Source organism: Anser anser (assembly GCF_964211835.1).
Source record: "Anser anser genome assembly, chromosome: 24".
NCBI classification, from domain to species: domain Eukaryota; kingdom Metazoa; phylum Chordata; class Aves; order Anseriformes; family Anatidae; genus Anser; species Anser anser.
In genome coordinates, this window is record NC_139745.1 from 5,861,452 (window position 1) to 5,877,852 (window position 16,401).

At 59.6% G+C, this 16,401-nt stretch overlaps 2 protein-coding genes across 5 annotated transcripts in view; both read left to right on the top strand.

Moving 5' to 3' along the window:
- KIAA0319L (KIAA0319 like) overlaps positions 1-4,073 on the top strand; it is a 31,476-nt gene extending 27,403 nt beyond the window's left edge. The window contains exons 20-21 of the mRNA XM_083809719.1: positions 211-302; positions 2,359-4,073. Of these exons, the coding sequence (XP_083665845.1) occupies positions 211-302; positions 2,359-2,546 (280 nt within the window). The 3' untranslated portion in view covers positions 2,547-4,073. The remainder of the gene's footprint in view (positions 1-210; positions 303-2,358) is intronic.
- A 7,511-nt stretch (positions 4,074-11,584) lies between these two features.
- Positions 11,585-14,822, top strand: LOC310885905 (interferon alpha-inducible protein 27, mitochondrial-like). 4 transcript variants are annotated; one of them, XM_083809735.1, is made up of 5 exons: positions 11,585-11,713; positions 12,570-12,899; positions 13,611-13,661; positions 13,966-14,127; positions 14,579-14,822. In XM_083809735.1, exons 3-5 carry the CDS (start codon positions 13,613-13,615, stop codon positions 14,665-14,667), a joined length of 300 nt encoding a protein of 99 aa, XP_083665861.1. In that variant the 5' UTR covers positions 11,585-11,713; positions 12,570-12,899; positions 13,611-13,612; the 3' UTR covers positions 14,668-14,822. The 4 variants fall into 4 exon arrangements, with proteins under 4 accessions (XP_083665861.1, XP_083665863.1, XP_083665862.1 ...); XM_083809737.1 differs by lacking the exon at positions 11,585-11,713 and having other exon boundaries at positions 12,712-12,853; XM_083809736.1 differs by lacking the exons at positions 11,585-11,713; positions 12,570-12,899 and adding an exon at positions 13,336-13,473.
- Positions 14,823-16,401: the final 1,579 nt, after the last annotated feature.

Here is a 16,401-nt window from a genome sequence, read left to right on the forward strand (position 1 = left end):
GAAGTCCTAAAACTCTGGGTTCAGTTAAGAAGTGAGACTTGGATTAGCCTGTAAATGTGCAACTAAAGCAGTGTTTTTAATGTTTTGCTTTCTGTTACTAACATAATCTGAAATAAGCAAGTACTTTGAAGATCAGTTGTTTTTTTTTTTCTTCTGGGTTTTTTAGAAATGAACTGCCTCTTAATTCTTTTTCTTCCTTTTTCTTCCTAGACGAAAAGGAAAATCCAAAAGAAAAAGCAAATATAAGATTTTGGATGCAACGGATCAAGAAAGCCTGGAGTTAAAACCAAATCCCAAAGCAGGTAAAACATGAGAGGGAAGAGCTCAGCATTTCCAGAATGCTGACTAAGAACACTCTTCCTCAGTGGAATTAAAAATCACAGAGTGAAACAAACATGATGTTAGGTACTGACAGACGAGTCTCAGAAGATCTAAGAGCTTGTTTCTAATCAGTAGACAGGGTATTTAGTCGTTATCTAACTCTTTGGTTTAAAAATTGGGGCTGAAACTGGTATAGTCCTGATGTTTCCACTTTCTGTCACAAAGCAGATAAATGTAAGCAGTTCAGAGACCGGCCTAATCCAGGAAGTCCAAAACTGAGCATTGACTGTAGCTTCTCTTGCTCTGAAGTTTTTCATTTAGTTCTGGTACTCTGCTTTAGTCAGTTTGCTTCTTGCCAGTATGCAATTCCTTGGCAAGGCTTTTCAGCTAAGCATGAATTCAGTGGCATTAAGCATTTCACCCAACTGATCGACTTTCTGTGGTAAACAAAGGGACACCAAGCAACATGAAAATTCTCGGTGGCCCGGAGAGACTGCTGTTCATTTCTGCCCCAATATTCTCCCACCCCAAATTACTTGTTCTTAAACATATCCATTTTTGTCCTTGTGGGCACAAGGCTCTGAAAGTTTCACATTTCAGCTCATCCTTTAATTCTTCCTAGAAGCAGATGCCTATCTTAGTCCCCAGTGCTCTATGTGGTTACAGGCCCATCGGCCCATTCCAGAAAGGCAATCGCTTGTCTTCAGTGTTCTTAGCCAGCGTTTTCCTGTCCGCATTGCTGTCCTAGAAGGTGCTTGTCAGGAGCTTTGCAAAGATCACTGAGTTATTTCAGGCTGGAGTGTTTTTGCTGATTGTATCTGATACCTGAACCGAGCCGTTATCACCTGCTGATTGACCAGGAGAGGAGGGAGAAGTGGGAGAGTTTATACAAAGCACAGCCCCACCAAATGCCGGGTAGTGCTTCAGCTGCTGAAATAGGCATTTCGAGTAAGAGTTTTAGTCCTGTTTCTAACAGGAGGGGTTGTAGGTAGGGGAGAGGGTTTTGTAGCCGTTCTAAATAACTGCATGTGGAAAATAGTCCCTGGTCCTTGTTTGCTAGAGGAAAATAGTTGCTCATCCTAGTATTATCCCATTTAATGGTGTTCCAGGAAGGTGAATGGTGCCTAACGACAGCATTGAAGGGCATTGCAGTGACAGAGCTGAGCAGATAATTCCTCTGAGAACTGGGCCATCCCAACTGCATGATACCCTTGAAGAAAAAACGGGTGGATCTCCCTCCCTTTGCACCCAACTCTGCTTTCATCTGACCATCTGTCACCCCGCACAGAAGAGCCCCACTGTTAAATAAAGGGCTCATTGTTCTGCAGTCGGTAGCAAATGTGCCTCAACCATTTGCTCTCTGGTAACTAAACCCATCCTGCCTCTTCCAAGGCTGGCTGCTGACTAAAGTCTTTTTCCCTGCTAGATACGTCCAGGGAGCATTCTGATAACAGAGGAAATATTGCATTTCTCCATTAAGGAGAAGCTGAATTTAAATATTTCCACAGCTGACAATATCAGTAAATGTCTCTCTCCTGTCCTTGTGCATTAATCTAAATTCAGCCCATTAATTTATTTCCCTCCCTTTGCAGGAAAGAGGAGTGAGATGAGAGTAGGGAGGGTAGTAAGAATGCAGCAATCTTCTCTTGCACACCTGCGTGTTCTCTTTACCACAGCCGTTAGCCCTCAGAGAGCTTTCTAGACAATGCCCTCAAGCAAGGTCAGGGAGACAGAGATCCCACAAGTTCTCACAGCCCCTTCTGGTAATGTGATTTGTTTCCCTACCCATTTGTTGTGCTTTGCACTATCTGGAAATGTCTGTGTGACCTCTGTCATGCCAAGGTATCTGAAGCAGGATCGCTTCGTCTTCGGGTTCAGCATTTGAGGGAATAGTGACGGACACAGGAAAGTCTGATTTCCTGTGTTGCATCCCTTGATGTGACAGGAACGTGACACTTAGAGGGGGAACGGGGTTAAATTGTGGTGTTTGACCAGTGTTAAAGGTAGTTTTAACCTGGGAATCTCTCTCCTTCAAAGGTGGCAGACAGAAAGCCCAGGTCCTCAACACTAGCCTGATGCACTCCGAGTCTGAACTGGACAGCGATGAAGCCATCTTCACGTGGCCTGACCGTGAGAAAGGGAAACTGCTCCGTAGCCAGAACGGCTCCTTGCGCAATGGACAAGTGATGCTAAAACCCAAGAACCAGAGGGAGGAAACCCTATAGCTCCCTTTAGGTGGCCTTTTGCTGGAGCTCAATGGGAAAGAGAAGGCCACTCCCGTCCCTATTCTGCAAGGGCCTTTGGAGGCCAGTTTGGTTAGGACAACAGCTGCTACCTTGTTTCACAGAAAATAACTTTGTTTTTGCAGGTTTCTTTTCATTCAGTTAAAACTGGTTGTACTTGAATTTGAACTCCAAGGGAAATCAAAGGGAGAAGACAACTGTGAACCGCAGATGAAGCGTCGGAAAAGACAGAGCTGGCATCTGGAGTGCGGCAGGACAGAACCACTTGGAGCAACTGTGAATGTGCAGGACCCTCCTGGCCCACCTCAGACTGCAGCAGAGAAACACCTGTGGACTTCCAGGTCACTCGCCTTGGAAGCTCTTTGAAGAAGGAAGGTCAAGGCATGCTCTGAGCTCCCTCCCGGCTCCAATAGCCCGCCACAAACTACTTCTGCTGTCAGACAGTTCTGTTTTCTTTTACTCCCACCTTCCCTAATGGTTTAAGCACTATTTTAATTTAGATTTGTCCTTTCACATACACTGGCTGCTTTTGGAGTGTAGAGTAGGAGGAATCTAAACACTATGGTCACAATCCATCAGCTTGCAGGTAGGGGAGAGGGTTTTGTAGCCGTTCTAAATAACTGTTAGGCTTTTCTCACTGGGAGTGTTGATGACACGGTGGCTGTTCAGTTGTGGAAAAGCTGACCTGCCTGTGGTAATTAGCTAGGCTGGGAGCCCCCCTCCTGCAGCAAGCTCTCCTGTTGGATACCAGAGCAGGGATGGGACACTCGCCTTTGGTACACTTGCTTAATGGCTGACTTAATTCCAAAGCTATGAGGTGTACTTCAGCAGCATTTTCTGTCAGTCCCTAAGCCCTCCATGAGTCTGGACAACTGTATCTCAATTACGAAATGCCACGCGGGGTTTCTTTTCCTTAAAACTTGCACAACCCAAGCAAACGGGGTTTGGTGTCTTCAGTTCCAAGCAGCTGGCTCTTCCCTCTGGCTGGCAGCTTAGTGGCCTCATGTCATTACAGCTGAATAGCCCTGTGTGCCCCTGGTACAGCGCGAAGTACATTTGGTGTCCTGTAGTCAGTGGAAAAGGGAATTCTCAGTACCTGGTGGCACTGCACGGCGAGTGTCAGCAGCCGGTGGCTGTATTTCTCTGCTGCTTGAACTCTGGGAAAGGCCTTGCTGGGAGCCAGGTGTGCGGTGGTCCTTTCCCCTACCTGCTTCTTTATCTCACTGTGCTGCTTTCATGAGTTGCACCCCTGTCCTCGGGCAGAAATCAACCTCTTACTGGCATGAAGGATGCCGCTGCTCCTCCACGGATGGGCGGGCAGTTTATTGCCTTTCTTTGTGTTTAATTTAAAAACTGGAAACTCGTTTCATTGGCTTTTTTTTGAGCTATGAAAGCCAGAAGGCTTTAACTTCCTCAGTTGTATTTATATTGCTGCACTACTGATTTGTGTTGAGCAAGATGAAGATTAAACACTATTGAATGCGAGGGAATGTCCCCTCGCTGAATGTAGTCGTGGCTGCTGCTAAGTTTATTTTGCTGGGCAATCAGCTGTCTTCCGCAGGCACCAGAGCTGGAGCCAGGCACTCTCCCGAGGAGTCCCGAGTGGGGCAACAGCCTCGTGCCCTCTTGCCTGCACTGGGACGGGGATTGCCTCTCGCTTGCCTGCGTCACAGCCCAGGCCACCCTCCGGTTTGTGTCTGTCTGGCGTGCAGCTGGTGCTCAGCGCCAAGCGGCCCCTGCCCGGGCTGCTCCTCCTGCACCCGCTCTCACAACTGCTCCTTCCCGAGGAGCCCGCCTCGGACCACACACGGGGATGGCATGACAGCAGGACGATGCTCCCCTTGCCGTGCCTTAAAGGGTCACAGCCCAGTGCTTGTCTGGAGCCCTCGCTGCAAGCCCGCTCCTGGCCAAACACTTAACTCTTGGGTGACGCCACCCTCTGAGGCATTTCCCTTCCTTTGGATGTAAGATGAACAGACTGCAAGAAAACGAGGTTTGGAAGCTGCAGGGATTAACCAGATGTGGTCCTGGGACCGTGCCTGAAATCGTTCCACGCTGTTGGACTCAGCTGTTTCTGGGGCATATGCCTTTCAAGTCTCTTGCTCCTGTCCGTCCTGGGGAAATCCCCTCTGCAGCGAGCGAGCGGTGCTTGCAGTGGTTCAGGCATTCCTTGCTGCAGAGATCAGAAACCCTCGCAGGAGATGCAGTGCGTGCATTCAAGCAAGCCTGGCTTCCTATTACGGAAGAGGGAAGAATTAAAGTCTGTGCAGCTGCTGCTCCCCAACACCTTTGTTTAGCCGAGGTCGGCTTTGTTCTTACGCTTCACTGTGCGGGAACACCTTTGGGATGAGGTGCTTTAGGCAGCTGCCAGCACCACCCTATGCAGGAGAGCCGTTGTCTGCCTCCGTGAAGGTTTTGCAGTGGGCTGTGGCATTCCCTCTGCTCCAAGCCCTTTGGTTAGGACGGCTTCCTCCCTCCTTAGTCGTTTGTCACCGCTGAGTGCAGGTTGGTGACGGAGCACAGCGCGAGCTCCCCTTTATAATTCTGGCTCCCCGTTGGTGTTCCCTCGCAGTGCAGCAGTGCAGCGGGCGGCCACCCCTCCCCGAGCCCTCTTCCCCTTGTTAACCCTTGGTGCTTCTGAGCATCCCTCTGCAGCGCCACGCCGGCAGCATCGGAGCACGAGGGCCTGCAGAGGATGAGGGGGAACCCTCCCGAGCTGCAGGTGGTAACTTCGGCACAGGAGGCGCGGGGCAGGCTGCTTCGGTGCGCCATTAACGCAGACCTCTTCCAAGGCGTGTGCATGTAGAGCAAACGTGTTCCAAATCCTTCGCCTCCTTCTCCCCCGTAGCATCACCAATATCATCGCTCATTTGTTACCCAAGCACCGTGGTCCCGCTCTGACCTTGCACGGGGAAGGTTTCTGCATTGCTATGCATTTTGATTTCACAATTAGAGACGCTGGCTACAAGTTACCCATGTGTGGAAGCTAAAAGCTGAGACATCTGTTAGATGAACCATCGGAGTCACTTGATTTTATTTTCTTCTTTAACACGAATGAACTTCAAACACTTGTGAAGATGTTTGAGGCAAACGTTACGATCTAGTTTTAAAATAGTTTGCTCTTAAATCTTTTCTTCATTCCTCCGTGTAGCGGCAGGCTGCCCGACCTGTCTGAACTTTGGTTTAACAACGTTTGACTGCAGTGTTACTTGGAGCAAGACTAAAAGTAATTTTTTAAACAAAAAGTTTCTTGCAAATAAACAGGGAAGATGTTTTGCTGCTGCTCATCTTGCTTCTTTCTCCAGTTTCAGTTGTGGGATGGGTCCTAATGTGACCACTGCCCTCCTTGGACGGGAGCTGGGAGTCCCTCCTCATCCTCAGGGGGCTGCTGGGCTCTGGGGCTCGGTGATGCTTTAGGGGCCGTGGGTGCAGAGTGCCACGGATCTGCCCGGGGCTGTTCTCCGACAGCCGAAGGAGGGATGGGGATCACTGACTTCACTGGAAAGCAAAACAGCAGAAGCTTTGGGGCTCGAGCTGCAGGGTAGGTGTTCCTCTTAGTGAAGCAGGGGAACATTTGTTAGTGGAGTCCTTGAAGGAGATGATCAAGGCTGCCCAGCTGTCGCTGGCTGCTGTAGGGAATGCATGGCAGCCAAAAGGGGCCCGACTACATTGTGGGACGTGGCTTTTTCAAAGCACAGAGACGGCTCCAGAGCCACCCTTCCGCCCATCCATACCTCCCACGGCTGAGGGGCTGTGCTGGAGCCCTCGGGGTTCACACCACTGTCACCTAAGGACACGAGGAGCCGAACCCGAGGAGCCTGCTGCCCCTCTGCCAGCGGCGCTGCCAGCTCCGTGCCTTCCCCCTGCGCTCCCGCTCCGCTCCGTGTCACCCAACTCTGCTGGTTTTATTCCTCCTGCTCTCCCCATACCCCTGCGTGCAGTTCTCCGAAGGCTGCCCCTTTGCAGCTGAGCTGCCTGTGCTGTCTGCTCAGCACCACTTAACATTCGCTGGCTCCTTGCAGAGGTGTGGGACGGGCGGCGGCTGCGGGCGAGGAGTCCCCCAGCTGCAGGCCCTTGGGGCTTGGCTTCTGGAGCCAAAAGCTTGCACCAGCCCCTAGGGCAGCGATGGAGCCAGCCGGGGGTTTCTCCCTGCCCCGAGGGCAAGCAGCTGCTCCTTCCTCCACCAGCCTCTGGCCTACAGTGCCTTCCTCGGCGGGATGCAGCTGTGGTGCTTGGAGAAGCGCGGGTGCTGAGCGCCACGGGGAGCGAGGTGCTCAGGACTGGGGGGTCCGGGGTTGGAGCTGCTGGTGTCGTCCCACAGGGACTCTCTCCCCGGGAGGCGGCACCCACCACGGGGGGCTCCGGGGTGCTGGGACCCCCCTAGGGTCACCTGCTGGGTGACGTGCCCCAGGGGGCTCTGCTTGTGCCCCTTCCCTGCTGTCTCCGTGCTCGCACGGAGCCTCAGAGCAACCCCAGGTCCGTTATCGGGGCCTCTCCCCGTGCCGGCACCGCTGTGCCACGGCCCAGGATGAGGCCGACGTGCTGGGGAGCTCGGCGTAGCTGCAGGCACAACCCAGGGCTCCCCGGCCCTCCCTACACAACACCTTGCCTAGGAGGATTTAAAAAAAAAATTAGAAAATCTGTTTATGGAGCTCAGGGGGAGAGCACTTTTTTTTTTTTTTTTTGCTCCATGCATATTCTCACCCCTCTGCCTGTGCTGTCCTTGTTATGACCATGTGAATTTGGCACTGCTCCTCCGTGCCTTCCTGCCATCAGGATTCCCCGAATTGCTGCTGCTTTCCCTGCTCCAGCCGGGCTCTCCCGGGCCCCGGCAGCGGGGCAAGGTCAGCGCCTGGCCCAGCCCGGGGCTCCCAGAAGCGGCAGCGGGGCTTGAAGGCGGCTGAGTGCACGTCCCTGCTGCCCAGGCACCGAGCCTGGGGTGCTGCTGGCCCAGCGGGTTCGTTACGGGATCTTTCGTCGCGTGTTTTGGGGAAAATTCGGCCGGCTCAGCCCCGGACCTCCCGCAGCATCCCCGCCGCAGGCACGTCCCCCTGCTCCCGCTGCCGTCCTGCAGAAGCAGGGTCCCCGGGGGCATCGGGTGCTGCAGCGCCGGGCCTGGCCAGGCCCACGGGCACCATCCCTGCGTCCATCCGTCCCTCCGTCCCTCCGTCCGTCCGCACGGGGCCCTGCGCTCCGAGTGAGTCCGTCTTTCCATTGTTCAAACAATCTCTTTTCCACACTCGGTGCCAAAGCCTCCCCGCTCGCTCCCGCACGCGCCAGTATATTTAGCTGCCTCTAAGCCTCTACCTTTCCTTATATAGGAGAGGCCAAACGAATTTCGCACTCTCATTATTAATAGCCTGAGAGGAGCTCTTAGGAGGCTGCCAAAAATAGCAGGCAAACAGAGCGCACCCGGGCTGGGGAGGGCGCTGGGGCAGGCAGGGAGCCGCCGGGGACCGCCGCGGGAGGGATGCCGTGGATCTGTCTGTCTGCCTTCGCCCTTTGGTGGCCAGGACGAGGTGTGTCCCCGGGTCCCCCCTGGGCCAGGGACCGGCTGCACGCAGAGGTAGGGTGGGGTGACGTCGGGGGCGCGGGGTCCTGGGGTGGGCAGCACAGCCCCGCACCCCTGGCTTTGCTCTGCACTGCTCCGGACCCTATAACCCCCCTGCGATGGGCGATAGGGGCAGCGTGTGTGGGTGGCACAGGGCAGCCGGGTGTCCCCGTGTCCGTGGGGTCCCCAGGGAGCTGTGTGGCTGCAGCAGTGACGGGTTTCCCCCTCCGAGCCCCCCAGCTGCTGCTGGGCCCAGGAGAGGCGTTGCGGGTGCTCCGGGACCCCCGCTGTGCGCCCAGGGGACGCGGGGCAGAAGGTGGAGGTGGCCAGTGCCTCGCACGCCAGCGGTGCCTGGGCCGGGAGGGAGAGGTTCGGTAGCAGGGATCACCCCAGGTGCCTCCCCGCATCCGTCAGCTGCGTGCCGGGGGCACCGAGCCCAGGATGGGGCACGCGAGGAGGGGGCTGCGGGGTGCCTCAGCGAGCCGAGGGGCTTCACCTGCACCTGGAGGCATCTGCAGCCCGGGCAGGGGCTGCCTTAAATCCCTCCCTTCCTCCCTCCCTCCCCAGCGAGGAACTTCTCCTGCTGAACTGGAGGATGCTGCAAGCTCCTGCGGACGAGCTGGAGGAGTCCTGTGGCAAAGTCAAGGCGAGCTGGGAAGCGGCGTGCTCCTGCCGGGGGACGCAGCAGCCCGCTGCCACCGGAGCCCAGCCCTGGCCGGTGTCACCTCCAGGACAGTAAGTGGCCGCAGGGAGCTGGCGGGCGCGGGGGCTGCGGGAGGCAGCGGGGCTCTCCCCGCCGCCAGCGTTTAACCTTCAGCGAGCTCGGCTGGAGCCGAGCCCCGCTCGGGCTGGGGATGCCGCTGCTGCTCGCGGCCCCTGCGCTCGCCTGGGCTTGGCTGCTCGCAGCAGCTCGGGCAGGGAGGGAGGGCGCAGCCCGAGGGCTGTGGGGTTGGGGGTCCCCACGGCCCCCCGCGCCTTGGGCAGGTGGAGGCAGAGGCGTGGGGATGGCAGCGAGCTCGTGGTGGGGTTGAGGGGGGCGTTGGAGCACCCCCTGGCCATGCGTTGGGATGGAATGGGATGGGAGGGGAAAGGATCCCCACCTCGCAGCCCCGTGTGCGGGGTGCTGGGCACACCGGGGCACCACGAGCCATGCGGCCGCAGCCCCGAAGCGTGCGGTGCCCACGAGTGAAGCTGGGGACAGGGGCGCTCCCCAGGCCCCCCCCGGCTGTGCACCCACCTCCTGCTCGGCTGCAGCGGCCGAGGCGGGGGCTTGCCCCGTGCTGGCTGAGCCGGGGCAGATGCCGAGCGGTGAAACTTGGCGAGGCCACCGCCAGCGAGCGGCTGCAGAGGGCGGCCGGGCACGCGGCTGGGGCAGAGCGTGGAAAAAAGTCGCTTCCTTTTATAGCCAGGCTGGGGCTGTTCGGTGCCGTGCGAGCGCCTGAGCCACCACGGCCACCCCGGCACCCCCCCGGCTCCGCTGCCAACCCCTGCGGGGCCGTTTGTCCCCGTGCCTGGGGCAGGGAGCTGCTCCCGGAGGGGTGCAGGGCCTGGGGGCTCCGGGCAGGATGGTTCTGAGCTGCTCATGGGGCTGCGTGTGGCCCTCCAAGGTCACCTGCAGAGCCCGGCCAAGGGCTGCGGGGCTGTGCCGTGGGCTGGAGCCGTGAAGGTCCCCCGGGGCCGGGGCACCTCAACGCCGCAGTGCTGGGAGAAATGCCCAAGGGCAGCCGAGGCGGCTGGAGCCGAGGTGGGCCGGGATGCGCGAGCCCTGCCCCTGCACCCTGGACGCGGGGGCTCAGCGCTGGGCAAAGCCACCGGCTGACGGCTCCCACCGCACCCCGAGAGCCCTGCGGGAGCCCAAAGCTGGAGGGCAGGTGGAGCCCGAGGGGTTAAGCGGGGACATCTCTGCAGTGTCCAGCCGCGGGACACCCACTCTGTCTGCTTTTTGAGGGAAAAGGGGTGCTGGCGCAGCCGGACGCGCTCTGCCCCAGCATTGCCATCAGGCTGGGGACGGGGGCTCCCAAAAGCCGTGTCCCTGGGGTCCCCAGGACCAGAGGACAGCCACGGGGCAGCCCCAGGACGCCAGCAGAGCACCGTGGGGGCACCACGGCCGTGCTGGCAGCTGCCCCCACCCTGCAGCAAGGGCTGGAGGCTCCGGGGGCCACCGAGCAGCCTCTCCTCTGCCTGCGGGTGTCGCGAGCAGGGCCGGCGCCTGCTTGGCACCCACCGGCTCCTTGCAGAGCTGCGGCGGTCACGGCGCTGAGTCACGGCCGTGCTGGGCCCCCCCAGCCCCTGCACTCCTCGCTTGCCCTCCCCAGCTGCGCCACCCCCCCTCCTGGGACGGGTCCCCGCGTTTGCCCCGCTCCAGCTCCCAGTTTAGGGGTAGGAAGGTCGCCGGGGTCAAGGTGTGGACGGGCTGCTGTGACACTCGTCTCCTCCATCGCCCTGCCCTGGCCGTGCTTTTTCGGGGCTGCTGAGCCCCCCCTGCACCCCTTCGATGGTCTCCAGCCCCAGGGACCTCCACCAACCCCCCCCATCAGCAACGGCCTCGCGGCCCTCCCCTGCCTGCTGTGCTGGGCTGCAGTTTGGGGGTGCGGAGCACCAGGACCCCTGCATCCATCTCCTGGCCTTGCAAGGAGCTGGGCAAGGAGGGGGGGGTGCAAGAGGGGTGCAGCCCCCTCCCCTCCCCCCCCCCCCCCCCGACCTGGCCATAAATTGCAGAGCGACGGGGCCACAAGTGCTGCTTTGGCACCCTGGGCTGCAGCAGGGTGGCCAGCGAGGAGGGGGCTGGGGCAGAGCAGGGTGCTGGGGTGCTGCGGGGGGGTGCAGGGTGCTGGGGAGGTGCAGCTGGTCCATCCTGGCCCAGCACAGCAGCAGCAAGGAGGGGGGGCTGCCAAGTCCCGGAGCTGATGGGGGGGTCCCCTGCAGCCCCCCGGGAAGCAGCTCCGAGCATTGGAACCCCCAACCCACGCAGGTTCACGGGACGTGGCGCTCAGCTAGGGGGGGCTGCCCACACTGCTGAGCCCCTGCCCGTTCTGGGGTGTCCCACAGCCTCACCAAGGGCAGCCACTGCTGAAAAGCCCCCCCCGTGGGCGCGTTACCCGCTTGCGAGCCCTGGGGCCAGCACAACGGCTGGGCACCCTGGGCACCGTGGGCACCCTGGGCACCCTCGCCCCATGTCCCCCGGCTTCCCCAGAGGGGCAGGGCTGGCCCCCAGCGCTGCAGAGCAGGGGGGATGCCGGGGCTGGGGGCTTCTCCCTGCCGCCTCTCCCTCCCAACCCTACATACTTCTTCATATGCCCATATGGAGTCGGCCGGCGTTATGGAATGTTAAGAAGTATGTATTTTTGGGCTGGGACCCCCACGCCGGGGCCCTGGTGCCGGCGCCGGCCCCGGTGGCACCTCCGGAGAGAAAGTGCGTCCCTGGGGCTGGTAAAAAGGAACCAGATCAACTTGCAACTGGATTTGGTCCCCTTCAACCAGCTGCGGTGGCGCACAGGCTGCGTACTCGCTTCGTCCCCGCGCTGCAGGTGCCCGCGGGCCGGCGGCACGAGCGGCGTCCTGGGGACACGGAGGGGGCGGCCGGACCCGCGGTCCTGGGGTAAGGAGTGGGGAAGGGGCCCGAGGGGGGGGGGGGGGGGGTGAAAAAAAGGTGGCTTTGGGGCCTTTTTTTGAGGCTGCTGGGTGGAGGAGAGGGAGGTGCCTGTGAGTGCCACCGCTGCCAGAAAGCTCCCCGCTGCCTGTATTGCTCAGCTGAAAGCTCAGAGCTCCTGACCCCGCTGCAAAGCGCCCGGTAAAGCACCTGCAGCAGCACCGAGGGGGGGGCATGCCCTGCGCCACCTCCATGCCCAGCCCCAGAGCCCTGGCACCTCCCGGCCCTGCTTCCCATGGGGGGCTGGCAGGGGAGGGGCACCCATGGGGCACCCACCCACCCCAGCACCCACCCCAGCACCCAGCGAGGCCCCTGCCCGCACTTAGCGCCCTGTGTGAGCAGCCGGGTGCCGTGAGAGCCGGGCACAGCAAGGGTTAAGCCGCGGGACTAACCCAGGGAAACTCGAAAAGAAACCAAAGGGACTGATTTCCTAGAAATCCACTTCCCCTACGTCACCGCTGCCTCCCCTGACAGGCAGCGAGGCGCAGCCCAGCGCTGGGCCCCCACCGGGCAGGTCAGGGGAGCAGGGAGGGGGACCCCACCGTGGGTTTTTGGGGGCTGCACCCCCTTTTAGATCGGGGAGCAAAATCAGAGCGGCAAGCGAGGGCCGCTGTCCCCGCTGGGCTGGGAGAAAACGCAGGGTCCTGTGCACAGCCTCCTGGCACTGCAGGGGACGCCCAAGGGGAGGCAAGATCTGGGGGGGCTGCTGCCCCTCAGGGTGCCCTAGGGGTGATGCTCCCCCAGGCAATGGGGCACACAGGGGGGGTGGGCCGGGCTGCGGCTGACTTCTCCTCCTCTTCCTCAGGGGCATCAGGAACCCCCACGGCTCTGAGCGTTGCTGCGTCAGCTGCCAGGGCTGTCATCGGGTCCCTGCTGCGACCCCGTGGATCCCCAGCAAAACCCCACTGGTGTCTGCGGCCACTGCCCTGGATCCCCCCACAGACCCCTGGGTCTCTCCTGTGACCCTCCCCCTGGATCTGAGCCTCCAAATAAAGGCGTCGGATCCTGTTGATCCTGTTGTGGTTTAAGCTGAGCCCCGCGCAGCCGCTTGCTCACTGCCCCCGTGGGGTGAGGCAGAGAATCAGGAAGGTAAAAGCAAGAAAACGCCTGGTTTGAGATAAAGACAGTGCGTCAGGTAAAGCAAAGCTGCACCCGAAGCAAAGCAAAACTAGGGCTTCGCTCCCTCCCAGAGGCACGCAGGAGTGGGGCCGCTTCTAGGAAATCGGAGTCCATCCCTGTCGTGCTGACTCAGGAAGACCAGCGCCTCGCTCCGACAGCCCCTCCTTCACCTTCCCCTGCCCAGTTTTGTTGCTGAGCACAGTGACATAGGAAAATGGGATCTCCCTTTGGCAGCCGGGGTCAGTTCTGCTGCCCAGGTCCCCTCCACGCTGCTTGAGCTCCCCCGGCTCCTCGCAGAGTGAGGACTGGGGACGTCCTGGCCTGCCTGAGCACCTCTCAGCAGCTGCCCGAGCCCCGCTGCGTCGCCCGTGTGGCTTTTCTACACAAATCGAAACCATGTCAGTTCCTGTGACAAAGCTGAACATTAACCACAAGGAAAACAAACCGGCCTCCTCCTCCTGGGCTGAGATGTGACGAGTGCGGGGCGGCCCCGGGGCAGTGCTGGGTGGGATGGGGCGCTCCCTGCGCCAACTTTTATCCGTGTTATCGGCGTGCCGAGGGCAGACAGGCACTGCAAGCACAGCAGGCAGGTACGGCGGGTCCTGCGGGTGGAGGGAAGCCGGCAGGAGGTGGTGGACGGGGGCAGCCATCGGTCCTGCAGCAACTTCTCTGCCTGGGGGGTGAGCTCTGCCCACTCTGAGTGACATTTTCTCACCTTTTGTCCTAGCGATGATGTATGAAACCATAAAAGCGATTACTGGGGCCACTGCTACAGTAGGTAAGTAGCTGGCCCCTGGCTTGGCCACGGAGCACCCGTGTCATGGGGTGGGTGAGCAGAGCTTGGGGGCAAGGGCTGCCCCGTGCCTGGGCTGGGCACTCAGTGAGGCTTCAGCCGGACTACGGTGTGTTGGGGAACCCGTCACCAGCCCCTGCCGCAGCCCTGCGTGCCTTTCCCCTTCTCCCTGGGGACGGGGCATCCCCGACCCTGTGCCCCACAGCCCCCGCTCTTTGCTCTGACACTCCATCCTCTTGGGATGGGACCTGGCATGCGGGTAGCAGATGTGTTGGTGTCCCTGCTGCAGGAGTGGCGCTCTTTGGCGTCCCGGCAGTCGTCTCTGCGCTGGGGTTTAAGGCAGCCGGCATCGCCGCGGGGTCCATAGCTGCCAAGATGATGTCGGCGGCTGCCATAGCCAACAACGGAGGAGTGGCTGCCGGCAGCACCGTGGCCGTGCTGCAGTCGGTCGGTGAGTGGTGGGGTGCTGAGCTGCGCTGGGACCCTGCCTGGAGCGTTGCACGTGCAGGAGTGATGGGGTCGTGAACTCAACTTTCTGCAGAGCCTGTGCCCTTCAGTGCATCCTTGGTTTTATTCATCCAAACCTATGGGGAAGGGATAAATCCTTGGTGTAGCAGGAAGAGTCAGAGCTTGCTGGGATATGGGACCCTGTGCTGAAGACATCTGGGCCTGTGCAGACATTAGTCTGCTCTTCTGCCAGGACCGCTTGTGCCTGTTGGCAGCTCTGGCCATTGCCAGAAGGGGCAGCTGGAAGGGCTCGACCGTGCTCAGGGATCAGAGCACCTGCAGGCTGGTGCACAGGCGTTGGTCAGGAGAAGTCCTCGGTTCTCTCTGTCCTATGCTCTGTCCCTCAGCAGAGAGCACCGATGGGCCAGGCCTCATGCCTCTTTCTGTCCTTGCAGGAGCCGCAGGACTCTCTCTTGGTGCCAAAATTGGGCTGTCATCAACCCTGGGGCCGCTTGGTGCAGCAATTGGAGCCAAGATCTTCTAGGGGAGCACAGCTCCAGGTGGCAAACCCAAGGAAAGCCAGGAGGCAGCAGACAGCGCCGGGAAGTGCCCTGCCAGCCCCTCTGCAGCCATGCAGGGAGCTGCCGACCCGCTTGAGCACTGAGCACATGGAAAATAATAAAAATGGCTTTGCAGGTGGGGGTGTCGTGGTGGCTCATGTGTGTCTGTGTCAGGGGTGTGTGGTGGTTTTACGCCGGTGGGCAGCTGAGCTCCACCACAGCCGCTCTCTCACCCCCCCCTCCTCAAAAGGAAAGGGGAGAAAATACGGTGGAAAGGGTTCAAAGGTTGAGATAAGGACAGGCAAATCACTCAACAATTACCGTGACAGGCAAAACAGACTCAGCATAGGGAGATTAGAGAAATTTATTGCCTATTACTAACAAACTAGAGAAGTGAGAAACAAAACAAGCTAAAACATATTTTCCCCATTCACCCTCTACCACCTCATCCCCCTGAGCGGCACAGGGGAATGGGGGTTGCTGTCAATATATGGCGTGTGTCCCCTGCTGCTCCTTCACAGTCGCTCTGTGCCCCTGCGCTGTGGGGTCCCTCCCACGGGATGCCGTCCTTCCCGAACTGAGCCTGCGGGGCCTGCCCACAGGCAGCAGCTCTTCAGGAACTGCTCCCACACTGCTCCGTACCACAGGGTCCATCCCCCGGGAGCAAACTGCTCCAGCACGGGTCCCCCACGGGCGGCAGCTCCCCCCAGACCCCCTGCTCCTGCGTGGGCTCCTCTCCACGGGCTGCAGCTCCGGCCCGGGGCCTGCTCCTGCGGGGGCTCTCCACAGGCCGCGGCCTCCTCCAGGCCACATCCACCTGCTCCACCGGGGGCTCCTCCACGGGCTGCAGCGTGGAGATCTGCTCCGTGTGGGACCCGTGGGCTGCAGGGGGACAGCCTGCTCCACCAGGGGCCTCTCCCCAGGCCGCAGGGGAACTGCTGCTGTGAGCCTGGAGCACCTCCTGCCTCCTGCTGCACTCACCTTGGGGGCTGCAGGGCTGCTTCTCACCCCTCTTTCTCTCCCAGCTTCTGTTCCACAGCTGTTTTTTTTTTTTCCTTTCTTAAATCTGCCCTCACAGAGGCACCAACAACACCACTTATTGGCCCAGCTCTGGCCAGCAGCGGGGCCCTTATCTAACATGGGGCAGCTTCTGGATTCTCCTCACAGAAGCCACCCCTATGCCCCCCACCCCAAAAACCTTGCCACATAAACCCTCTACAGGGTGGGAGAGGGGCTCAAGTGCAGCGGGGCCGCAGCTTCCTTGGAGCTGCATGTTTCTTCCTTCACGCTCAGCTGGCGGTGACCGTAATAACGCAGGGAAAAGCGGTGCGTGGATCCTGCCCCCCTCCCCCCAGCACGAGGCATGGCCGCAGGTTCGCGTGGTTGTGAAGGAGGAGGGTTGGGGGTTTGGGGCTTCCAACTCGTGAATTCCAAAGAGCTGTAAAATGCCATTGCTGTGCTGAGACACCAGGGAGAGCCTAATTTTCCCCGTGCCTGAATTTGAGGGTTGTGTGACCTGCTGTGCCCAGGGGGGCTCTGCTTGTCTGACCTGGGAACAGCAGCAAGAACCCCACTATTTAAAGAGCAGGGTACAGCTCAGGCAGAGCCTCAGAGCACGGCGAGGGACCGCATTCAGAAATCCAGGAGGGCTCTCGCTGCCCTTGCTGGAAGCCACATCGAGCTCTGTTCAATGGGGTCTTCCAGGTCGCCCGTGCTGT